The 12,605-nt window shown below is 39.8% G+C and overlaps 1 protein-coding gene across 4 annotated transcripts in view; it reads right to left on the bottom strand.

Moving 5' to 3' along the window:
* Positions 1-12,605, bottom strand: part of MICAL3 (microtubule associated monooxygenase, calponin and LIM domain containing 3) — a 134,530-nt gene that overhangs the window by 29,368 nt on the left and 92,557 nt on the right. Inside the window, exons 27-33 of one of the 4 annotated variants that reach the window (XM_026070343.1) lie at positions 12,290-12,534; positions 11,083-11,172; positions 7,854-7,991; positions 5,595-5,657; positions 2,433-2,537; positions 1,649-1,789; positions 1,148-1,239 (exon numbers count right to left, since the gene is read on the bottom strand). In XM_026070343.1, the coding sequence (XP_025926128.1) occupies positions 1,148-1,239; positions 1,649-1,789; positions 2,433-2,537; positions 5,595-5,657; positions 7,854-7,991; positions 11,083-11,172; positions 12,290-12,534 (874 nt within the window). Of the gene's footprint in view, positions 1-1,147; positions 1,240-1,633; positions 1,790-2,432; positions 2,538-5,594; positions 5,658-7,853; positions 7,992-11,082; positions 11,173-12,289; positions 12,535-12,605 lie in introns of all 4 variants that reach the window. The other 3 variants (XM_026070337.1, XM_026070339.1, XM_026070338.1) reach the window with 3 other exon arrangements.

The following is a 12,605-nucleotide window of genomic DNA, read 5'->3' as shown; positions in this document are numbered from 1 at the left end:
AGGAGTAAATTAGGCTGCAATTCCCTTGCCCCTTAATGGTCTGAGGAGTCTGGGTTTTCATCTCCTACATCTAGGCTGCCGTATTACTCAATAGTGCATTTCTTTGTTTTACAATTTAACCCTTTGGCAGGGAACTCCTCGTAATGAGTTCTGTTATTATTCTTTCCAATGACATATTTTGCACAGGCTTTCTTTTAAATGCACGAAGCTTGGTTTAACTGACACAAGATCATTAGAGCAGGAACCTCTCTATCTGTGTGCTTGTATGACACATATTAGAATGCCCAGGTCTTGAGTGCTGCATCTGGATGCTATCCTGATATAAACAGTAACGATGTCTAATGGAATCATTAGATGGGCCTAGAAAAAAAAAAATCTTGATTTTAACAGAGAGTGAATGCTGTTCAGCAATTGTTGCCAGCAGACTAACCTTATCTCATAATCTGTCCACTATACAAGCAACCTGGATTAATGCTGAACTCTCTAGGAAACTCTAATCTTTTAATGATTCCTTATAAATAAACACTGGGGAAAAATGTTTCAATTGAACATTTTAAGGGTCATTTGCTTCCTGCTCTTACACAACAGTCATTGCACCCATAGTAAGCTTGCAAGCCAACTCTAAGGCAGGCAACGTGACAGTAAATAATTGACATGTCTCACTTTCTTGAGCTGAAATATATTGTTACTCTGCAATAAATAAGCACCACTTTGGTTACTGCTACCTAAGTGTATACAAATATAATTTTGAATTGCAACTGTACAGAAGATGATTTTTATACAAGAAACATAACCAAACCAGGATAAACAAACAGAAAACACCTTACCGAGGCTCCCCTCATGCATTATGTATAAAATATACAACTCCTGTTAGCTGTACATTGAAATTAAAATATTCTATATAAATCTTTTTTGACTTTGTGATGGGAACTTGTGCACTGATGAGCCACTACACTCTGAAGTTTGGGAAGAAAGATAGCACATTATTTTTTCAGATTAAACAAAGTCAGATTTCAAGATCAACATAAATTATAGAGACAAAGAAGCAGGAAAGACCACTGCTGTCAGCCTGTATTAGCTCATCTGACAAACTGTTCTACTGAACTACAGGAAGTAAGTAGAGAGCATCTAAGATTCCCATTCTTACCTCTGTTTGTTTTGCTTTGGGACTATCAACAGGAGACAGAGGAAGAACACTGTCATTAGCTGGCTGGATAAGGATGGATGGCTTGCATGGATCTAGGGAAAGCAAAAGTATGTTTCAGAAAACAAATGAGACTGCTAATATTGTAATTTTTTTTTTGTTACACACAGCACATGGTGACAAATTTCTTAGCCTTTTACAAATTCTACATCGGACAGCCAGAACCTAGCCAAAATTTTGCAAATGCCCAAATTGGTGCAAGCTTGTTACACAAAAACTTCTACACGGAAAAGCAGTAACATGGGTTCTCACACGCTGTAGGAAGCTGTAATTAATGGATTCAGAATACCCTTCTCAAAATGTTAATGCAAGCACACACTGTGCCACTGAGAGCAGTGAGATGGTTCAAATCCAAAAGACTGTCTTCTCTGACAGTCCAACTTAACAAATCTAATAAATATAGAGACTATCCAGAGTGCAAGTTACAACCATTCAAGTGTCCACCTTCTGTCACACTGCAAGAAGCATCTTCTGTTCCTTCTTCATCTTCCTCATCTTCTTCATCTTCAGAGACTTTCAGTTCTGGCTCTTCTACATCACCTCGATGTAAGCGAAACTCAGCCTCTGCATCAGATGCGATGTCATCTGATCATTAATTATATGGATGGGGGGAAAAAAAAAGAGATCTTGGATACAAGTCCATCAGGACATCTGTTTATTTTCAAAATCTTTCATAATCCTCTCTATTCACATGGTGCTTATCACTGTCACAACTTGAACACCCAGATGTTTTCCTCCTTTATTATGTGTTAATTAGAGCCGTTTATCAGTAAGTGATGGATGATTAAATAAATAACTAAGTAGTTGAAGTTACACCTTCTCAGTTTTCTGGAAAATTTTCAATGTTTTCTAAGGTATGCAGTTCTTTCTACATTTGGAAGGGAAGATTTTTTGCCACAATACCATAGATTTTTCACAAATTTACTTCTATTTAAATTATTCAGCAAGATTAATTACTGAGTAAGGACACCAGACTGAGCCCTCTAACTCAGTAGATGTTGAGAGGAATGCAAAAATTTATTCTACAACCCATGGCATTGAGGTTTTTCGGTTCCTATTTGTCTTTCACCCCTGGTTCGACCTTGCCTATCTGCAATGAACTCCTTCCTGCATCACTAGAAATAAGATCAGGCTTAAGTACAAAGCATTTGCTTTTGCCAGTATTTGTATTTGCCAGTATGATTTTGTTCATATAGTGAGGTTTAAACAACGCATGGTGGTACCCTACCATCATCCAGTTCTGCACCTGTGTCTCCCTCTTCACCTGCCTGCCCTTCCGTGTCTGCAGGCTCTGTGCCCAGCTCATCCTCCACTTCATTATCCTCACATGGAGCTAGAATATATTCAAATATTGAGAAAGAAAAAGAAAAACCTACACAGTGAAAAGGTTCAACATTAAATTGCACCAAATGTCCCTAGTGGAAATATTTATCAATTACTATGAAAACAAGGAATTCTGAAGTGTGTCAGCTGGAAAGACATATACGGTCAAATGATATTTTCAGACTCCAAGAAATCAGAGTGCCTGCCTTTGGGGAGTCTCCAAGACATTAGCAATGAAGAGAGCCAGGACTTTTCTGAGCCACTGGCCTTGTGAAAAATTCAGTGAGAAGGGGACTGGGAGGACATCAAACCAGAATAGTTTACTGTTTTTTCAGCAAGATTTCTTTTCTTTATCACAACAGAACAGTTACCATCACTTTATAGCATATGCATATTAGTTGAAAACTGAAATCTCACAATGTACCACAACTGTTCATAGAGAAACTGAAGCAGATTTTTGAGGGTGTAAGACAGAGGCAAAGAGTCTAGCTTTAGGATTGATCATTATTACATTTGGAAAATGTTTAACTCTGTGCGGCTACAGTATTCTTTGGTAAAACAGTCTGAGAGACTTGATATGTTGTACAAATAACTAGGTCCCAGATGAATTGAAATATTTTTAAGTAAATAAAAAGATGCATTCCAAACTTTCCTTTGTTGTTAGAGACCACGATTTGATTTGTAGGGTCAACATACAGACAAGATTCTTGAATTTATAACACTAAAATGGGCATTTGAGAATAGCACCTGTGACAACATTTAATTACAGGAGGAGGACCCAGCTGTGTGGGTCTACATTTCATTTTTAAATGATACTTAAAAACCTAAAAAAACCCTCTACTAACTCTCAGCTTATTACACTTTTTCCCAGCTCTACTGTTTTGAGTGATTTACTAGAAATTTGTTGGTGATACGCATAGTATCTGGTCCTAAATGATGATAACAGGTGTATTTATAACTTCCTTGGTCACACCTATACCAGTAAACTAAGCAGTGAGAGTCTCCAGACCTGAACACATGCAGTGCCATACTGTCATTTCTGTTGCTAAACTGGTAGGAGGGCTCCTGGCAGTTAGTTGCCATGGTAGGGCTACAGTATGTTTCTTATAGGCAGTCTGGATGCAGCCCCGCCGATTCTGGAAGATAAAAAGGTTTTAGCCATATGGGTGCAAGCCACGCTGTGGCAGCTTTCTTCAGATTCAGAGAGTGGGTCCCAGACCTTTTTATTTACTAGTGAAGATGTGGCCTTTAGAACCACTTATTAATTATGCCAATCTTAAAAAAAAAACAACTATCCCTAAAACTGAGGTCTTATAGTGTCTCCTCTTCCTCTAACCCAGGTTTTTGCTTATTTCAAAATACAGCCTTTGGTGGGTGGTTTGTCTTCTTCCTTCAGCCTGAGAATTTATTTTATTCTATGCTTTTCCCTTCTGTAGTATCAAGACAGACAAACATATGAGTTAATTTATTTTCTGTAAACTGTTGTGAAAGGGCAGTTATACCTAAGCGTGATAAAGCACTGGCTTACTCCCTTAGGTCGGAGGCTTATAAAATCCAGAATCTTACAGCTCTAGAGCACAGGAGACGTAGGAAACTGAGTCAAGTAGTAAAGGCTGGTCTTCCCACAAGGGCATTTATAGATGTACTGAACAAAACCAAACTGTGCCTCTGTCTGATTGTTGCTTAGGTATGCTCTAGCTAATGCTATTTTGAAAACAATAATGTCATAGGATGGTTTTAAGGTAACACGAAATGTGAGTAACCTTAACCAAAACTTGGAAAAATGTAACTCTGATGATAGGGATATATGGTATTACTATGTACATGTGTGTCTTCTGATGCAGAAACCATGAGGTGACATGACTCACATACAGAGTGTTTAAGAGAGAAGAGAAAATCAACTGTTTTAGATATATAAAAATATATATATGGTGTATATATATATATGGTATATATACCACATATATATATGGTATATAAAACTCAACAAAAGATTTTATGGATGCATAGATAAGTAACAACTTGGTGCAAGGGGGATCCCATTTTGAGGGACATGGAGAGCTTGCAAGTGGCTGATTATATGATACATATACTGTGCATATACGTATACGCAGTTAGGATAAGGAGCAAGAGGCCAAAAGCTGTCACACAATAACTCAGAAGCTACACACTATGGCAGCCAGAAACTGGGTTTAGCACTTCGTTCATATCAGCTAGCAGCCATGAGCAGACTGCATCACGTACAGCCATCCTGTAAACACTGCTGCCTTGCCAAAGCAGCAACAGAAGCAAAGTTGTATAGGTGAGCTAGTTATTCTGATGTGCCAAAGCAACATAGCCATAGGTCAACTACATATCCATGAACTACTCCCGTTCCACTGACTTAGACACTTTCACTGCTTTACAGAATTTGACTCCCTTACYCTAATCCCAGAATCTTCACACTCATCGGTTTTGCAATAGAGCTTAGAGGACCAACTAAAGAAAGCAACTGAACTCTACCACCCTTCAGCTCTCCTTCAGTTTCCTAAATAACATGAACTCCAAGTCAAAGGAGACACAACAGTCATCACTATTGCTAAAGATCCCAGCTTAAACCTCACTTTTCTTTCTTGCTTTCTTCACAAGATAGCTAGAATTTGCAATTGCTTCAGATAATTATAATTGCTTCAAGCACTCTCTGTCACTTAACTTCTCAGTTGCAAGAAAGCCCCACATTCTTTTAGTCAAGGAGCTGGGGGGAGAACAACTGATCTACTCTTCTGTTCATAAAGCAAATCAAAACACTCAGCCAGATTCCTCCTACTACTTTATTACATCAAAGATAACCTCTCTGTTTGGCCTGCCTTCCAAAGGGTTACAACAAATGTCCAGTTCATGCAAGAATGGACTGTCCGAGCAAGGCATGCATGCACACTCCCCCTTCCTCCCTCCCTCCACTTCCAGTCATGCAGTAGCGACAGGGCCATAAGTTCCAGGGTTAAGTACCAGCTCAGCTGCTGAAGGCATGGAGAAGAGATGGGCAGGGTTATTGTGCATTGGAATACATAGAACATCACCAAACTACCTCCAGGGACCGTCTCCAGCCACGCCTGTACCGCCTCACGGCGTACGGAGGGAAGGTCGGATGCTGAATTTAAAAAACAATAAATTATAAGAAATCAAAATTAGACCATCAGAAAGTGTCTAAAAGTGAAATGTGACAAAAGGGAAAATTTTCAGTAGCAAATACAGGAATAAAACCTACAAGATGTTAAACAATTGATTACAGGCTTGGGATGTAAAGTAAGATAACATACAAATGCCCAGGGCCAAATCTTCTTTTAGGATCTGTGATGTTAGAGGAAATACAGATGGTAATGTAAGAAAAACACAGTTCTTAGCATCTGATTAGCACGTTGCTACTGCCATATTCAGCTTGAAATTTCGTACAGGAGGGAAATTAATAGATGAAAGAGCTGAGCAATGAGATAGAATCTGTCAGCCACAGCATTTCAGAATCTGCACTGCCTGGCTTTGAATGCTACCAGACAAGGAAGAACTCCTAAAACAGAACGAGAGAGACTTCAGCGTTTCAGCCATGTTATTCCAGATCAAACCCTACCTCCAGCTGCTCCTCTGAGGAGCTCTCTGAATGAGCTCATATGACAGAACACAGCTCAGCCAGGAACAAATGTGTCTATCAAACTTGGATTGAAAATTTATGGCATATCCACAAGTACATATTTGCAACAGTTGTTTTATAAACAAACTGCTGATATGCCTGTACATGCCTGTACTGTATTACAGTGTAAATGAAGCAGCTATCTATTGGTCAGTAGATTTTCCTAGTTTGGCCTAGTTTGAGGGAAAGGGAAGGAAATACTGCCTGCTACCCAAAAGAAGCTGGAAAGACTGCAAAATCAATTTGGAAGGATCAACACAGGTTTTCCCTTATTTTGCTGGCAGCTGTACTAATGGAAAGGTAGGAATCAGAAAATAAAAATTAGAAGAAAAAATCAGAAATTATAGTGCCATAGACCTTCAAGCAAAAGCTATATGAACCTTAACTGTGGTAAGCTTAAGAAACCATGTTATCATTTTTTACTTAGGGTTCTTAAATTTTAAGCAACCACTTAAGGAATACTGAATGCTACAGACAGTGGAACAGGGTCCATTTCTATCATTGCAGTGGGAAGGAAATACTGATCTCTTACTCATATAGAGCAGATTTCACACCAGAAAATCCAAGTGCATTCTACAAACTGCAATTATAAACATAGCCTAACTGAACTGTAATTATGTATGAAGTTGGACTAGGATCTAAAAAAAGGCCAGCCAGAAGTATGGGGAAAAGGTTAAGGTTTAAAAAAAAATATCTTGCATGGAATAAGATCAGGCAACATGAGATAAGGTCCTAGTTTTTTGGGTTTTTTTTAAATACAGATCAGTCATGAGCCTAATTTTACATTTACTGTAAAAGAAACCCCTTCACACAGCACACTTATTCTCTCCACGATTCCGGCACAGTGGTTTGTTATAGACTTTCATAGAAGACCACCACTTACTAAATCAGCAACATTAACTCTTTTTTAAGCTTGGGCTTCCGGGTAAGTAAAGCACATATGACATACTTACCTTCTGACACCCAGTGATATAGTCTAGAAAGGGGTCTGGTACAGAGGTCAGCTCAGTAGGGATGGCCGGAAGGTGTTTATAAGATAGCTAGAATTTTGGCATTTTTCCCCCTCCAAAGTTTTCCTTTAAGTAAGCAGCAACTCAAAAAGATCACACCTTGCTTTAAAAAACACATATACTGTCAAATCTTAACTACCTTTGAACTCCGTCCTTCCCTGATAATACCAGCTGCAGTTACACCATTTGAAAAGCAGCAGTAGAGAAATATGATCAGTACAGAAGCCAGCCCTGTTCAGTCTCTCACTGTAATGCATGTACTACACAACAGCCCACTTTAGCTTTCCTGGGTGTCGAATCCTCATTGCCAAAAAAAGCACATGACAGCTTCTAGTACTTCCCCTGAAGTCAGTTACCAAGGGCCGATGCCTAGCACTAGTAAACCATTCCTGCAGTGAGGAAGAATGCTGTGGAGTCAAAATAGGTACGCGAATGGGTCAGAAGTCACAAAGCCACTGAGCTGAGAAAGTAGCCATTTTAAGCAGAACCTGATCTGAAAAGCAAAATATTTAACCAACTGCAATTTCAGAAAGTAGCTCCTTTGAATCACTACCGCCCCTTCTGAAGAGCACTGCTCTGAAAGGGTGCAAAAGCAACAGAGTTAAACAGCTGCAATCGTCATCTAGGAACTGACAGTGCAGGGGGAGATTACCTCTGGAGGTGGAGGACTTTGAGGCTGGGACCATTTTTTCCTCCTCCTCTTTTTCACGGATGTGTGTCCAGTGCACATCTGCCAGGATTTCCAAGGGATCAACCGGATTTACAATCTGCTGCAGTTTAAGGTTTCCAGCTAGCAGATCGAGGATATGGCAGACCAGGATGTAGGCAGGGTGGGATGAAGGACAGGGAGGAAAAGGTGGGAGAACAGTGGAAAGGAAAAGTAACACATCACAGGAAAAGAAATATGAAAAGAAGAAAAGAAAATATTACTGACTAAGATCAGTTTGCAAGACAGACAGAAAAAGCTCAGCATTGGATGTGCACGCATACATCAATACAGGAGGTTCCCACTCCTCATGTTCCACATCAAAGCTCAATAATTCCATTCCTAAGGCAAAGAGATGCTATTAAAAACTTCATTATAGATTATCTCTATTGCAAGCAGCTTCACTGAAATGAAAGACATTTTCTGGTGTCCAACAGATATGTGGTAGGTAAATACCAATTTAACAGAAATTTCCAGAACCTTTAGCCTACTCAACATGACTACTGCCAAACATACCTTGCTGTTAAAGGCAAGGGACAATCTGCATTGTAGTTTGATGCACCAAAACAAAAGGATCTTCATTCCCTACTATCTGGTTAAGTATTCCTTTCTATGTCAGGTAAATCTTTCTTTGTGAATTAAATTACACGTCGGATCTCACAGTTTCAGGTCTATGTGTATGTGCATATGCACACATGGGCACACACTTGCTTTAATAATTAAACACTCTTATGGACTCCTGCTATTTGGCACTAACTGGATTGTTTAAAGGGCAGAAGTGCTTTCTGAGTAGTATCAACACTTTCCTTATGACTTATCCCCTCCCGACAAAGATTTCCCTTTGCAAAAAGGAATTTGTTTCAAAGGAATTACATTATTGCTCCTTCACTTGCCTACATAAACAGGAAAGCAGCTGATAAGCAATTTACTCAACTGCTGCAGAATACTCAGGCTGAAAGCATCTTTCCCTGAGACGAGTCTATTATCTTCATAGACCCTTTCTCTATTGTTACCTGCTACAGGACTATAACTCAGGTTTTGTTTACCCATAATTAAATACCTCATTCTGTAGTGACCAAGGCGTTCAGTATCTGCAGAGGGAGCAGTCTTCAAAAGCAAACAACTTGTACTGAATAGTAAAATGCCCACTTTATAAAGTTAAGTCAATATTCATGGGCAGATTATCACTGTGTATAGTAAACCACTACTTCAGCAGTTTAGAACTCAAAAGCAATTAGACTTTCATATGCTGGATTAGTGGTCAGAAGGAAACAAGAAACATAAGCAGCATTCAGCAGCCATACTCATCAATTCCTGATGTCCTGTTTTAATGTAGTTCCTCTCTCCTAGCAATGTTCCCCCCAGATGTAACAGTGCTTAGGACTTCGGTTTCAAGAATGACTGGGTATGATAGCTGGCATTAAAACTGCAGAATAAACAGGCAGAAGAAACTGCAGGAAGGACAGAATCACCAGGTGATTATTAAAGGGGAAAAGAGATCAGACACACAAACTCAAATGCAGAGTAGGATTCACAATTTAGCCACATATTTAGCAGCTTTATTTCCCCATTACCTCATCAGAAAGTTTTCATATCAATCAGCACAAAAACATGGTCTAACCAGAGCTACTTGACATCCTGCAGGAAAAGGAATCTGGGTTTTTCTCACCGCATACCAAAGCACTCACATGCAGGCCCCAAGATGAGTAGAGTTAGCATTTGCATCCCCACGCAAAATTTTGTGTTAAAAGGTTTAGGTTTGCCAGCAATGGCTGCAAAGTATATAGTCAATCAGCAAGGCTCAAAAAGAGCAGGTCCCACATGATCTGCATGTTTTTAACATGGATTTGTCTGGGATTTAGACCAGTGTAACATACACACCTGTAGTCAACCCCCAAAACTCTATAGAGAGGCCTGGGCTTTGATTAGGAAATAGGCCCTGTTCAGCTTTTTTAATATGTAAACTGCAGTTTAAACAGCACAGTCAACTGTGAAGGACTGCTGTTTGCTTAGGCAAACCTAAGATTTCTTTGAGTTATAAATGCTTGAGAATTTCAAATGACAGCTGGTATGGCCTTCCCCACGGCTGCCTACTACAGCTTTGCAGGAAGCTAGACATTTGTTCTGCTTTAATAGGATAGGTAGTTTCCCCCTCTAGTTTTACTTTAGCACTTACCAGCACTTAATAAGAAATGGGCAGTCTCAACATTTAACTTTTAACGCAGTGTGAAGCCACCCATGAATCAACTTCTTAGAAGCCAGGTCTAAAGCAAACTGGCAACTAAAACACAGGAAAGCTTCTTCATTTATGCTCTTCAGCCATCCTGCTACTACTTCTAAACCTTTCCACCAGAAAAGTTAAATTGGGAAAAATATAATATCTCAGATTTATTGTTTCATAAATATGACAGATGCTAAGCTACAGTGGTTACAACTGTAAGTCCCAAAGTATGTAGTTTGACAACTGGGTGTGCCCTCTTACCTGTATGAAGGCCTTTGAATTTTCTTCTCATGTATTCTGGCTCTAATGAACCACATTGAGTGAATAAGGGATTAACAAGCTATTAGGACCAAATGCTTCAAAAAAGCAACCATCAGAAATAAATTGCAGCAAAATTCATTATGGAAAACAGCACAACTAGTTAAATTGGAAGCCCAGATTATCTTCATGTCCATTTTGTGACTTTGAAAAATCTCAGGATCTCCAGAGTTTGATTAGCTTCCCCAACAGACTCTCCCCATAGACACACATTCACAAAGGACAGTAACAAAAAATGCAGGTTTGCTCACACAGGCAATCTAAATGCAGTAGTTCAGATGTGTCCAGTGTGTCTGACATATTGCACAGGTGCAATCAGCCTCTATGGAACAAATCTGAAATGTCCTAAATATGTGGGGTTCACTGTTCATGCACATTATAGTAGCAGACTGATCAGGATTTTGAGATATCCTGAAGTATTTGGCAGCTTTACCTTTTCCCTAAAATCAGTAGAGATGCCAGACCTGAAGTACAGCAACTGGATCAGGAGCTAAAGATAACAATAGCTATTGAATCAGTTTTGAGAGAGCTGGTAAAGCAACTGCATAAAAGAGAAAATTTTCTCATGTGGGACCTGCTCCTTAAAACACTCCCCCCTACTTAGGGGAAATGGAAGTGGAAATGGTATATGGGTACCTTTAAATGTACCCGTGTCCTCTTCATTTGAGAGACGTTGAAGCCAGAGGCCTTGCTGCAGCTCTCTCTCCCAAGGGCAATACTCTCCCTCTACAGCAGAGGGAACCACACATCCATATATAACACCAGACACACGTGTGCACACACAAGCAATGGAGAGAGAGAAAGAAAGTACAGAATCAGAAAGAAAGAACTGTCTGGAAATCCAGTGAGTATTACTCCCACTGTATTCAATGTGCCTGACAGGAAAACTCTGCTTGACAGAAACAACGGCTGTCTGAGAACGCCATAATTTAGCAGACGAAACACACAACATTCAGGTTACCATACTTAAAAAGCAGTCTCGACTTTCATAGGCTTCAGCTATGGAAGCTATTCAACTATTCCTAAGCTGAAAAAGTAGCCGAGCAGCCTGTTGAGTTCATGAACAAAACCGCCGCTAAGACTCAGTGTAACTGGACCTCTGCTCATACAAGGAGGCCAAAGACCTTTACAAAGAAGCTCTTTGGAGTCTGATAGTCTTCAGAAAAGGGAAATGAAGGTACAAGACAAGATTAATAAGAAATCTGGAATGGTGGTGAAATGCTGAAAACATGTATATTCTTAACACAAGCTTTGCATTAAGATGACTGAGACAAATGCAGGGGAAAGAGTGTTTCTCTAAGATTTCCTGCAGAAATCCCTCAGAGCTAAAATGAGAACAACCTGAACTCCCTGTCTTCTCAAGACCTTCTTTTAAATAAGGAGAGGTGGAAGCAGCTTCTGGGATGCGTTGGCGTTAGCTGTAGGGGACCACCTCTGGATGAGGCACCCTGCAAAACTGAAAACACTGCCTCCACAATGCTTCCAGTTCTTGCTGCCAAAGAACAAAGGGCACATTCAAATCCAATTCCCAATAATAATAATAAACAACAATAAAACAATGCATTGTCACAAAGCTGTGAGTTGCACATGTTGGCATGGTGTATGGGAAGCATATTGTGTTGTCAATAATGCTGTAACTACCCTGTGGGGAAAGATCTTCTGTATCCAGAACAATCCACCTAAAACTTTCCTTGACAATAACTCCCTAAAAATCAAAGTAACATGAAAGTGAAAGGAGAAAGCAAGATTTCCAAGGCAAATCTTTTTCATTCTGTATTGCAAGTACTCAGCTCTGTTTTCACTCCCATCTAGCAGAAAGAAAGGACAAATCAATCTGTCTAACCTTCGCTAGACTGCTCATCTTCCTCCTCTTCGTCTTCCTCCTCCTCATCATATTCTCCCTCTTTGTCTTCAATCTCAAGATTCTCCTCGGCCTCAATCTCTTCTTCACTCTTTCCCTTCAGGAGGGCATGGATTCGCACAGCCTCTTTCCATGGCACACCACCCAAGTCTGAAGGGGGCTGCTGAGGTTGCAGTAGTTCATCATCTTCTTCCTCATCTTCCTCCTCCATCTCAGACTCTGAACTACTGTTTAAAAAAAGAATAAAACAGCAACCGGTTAATGTTTCTTAGATGAGTCTACATATGACTGACAAGTC

The sequence above is a fragment of the Apteryx rowi genome, unplaced genomic scaffold (genome assembly GCF_003343035.1).
Source record: "Apteryx rowi isolate R43461 unplaced genomic scaffold, aptRow1 scaffold_31, whole genome shotgun sequence".
Taxonomy (NCBI): domain Eukaryota; kingdom Metazoa; phylum Chordata; class Aves; order Apterygiformes; family Apterygidae; genus Apteryx; species Apteryx rowi.
The sequence above is the reverse complement of the archived record's forward strand: the minus strand, read 5'-3'. Positions and strand labels throughout refer to the sequence as shown.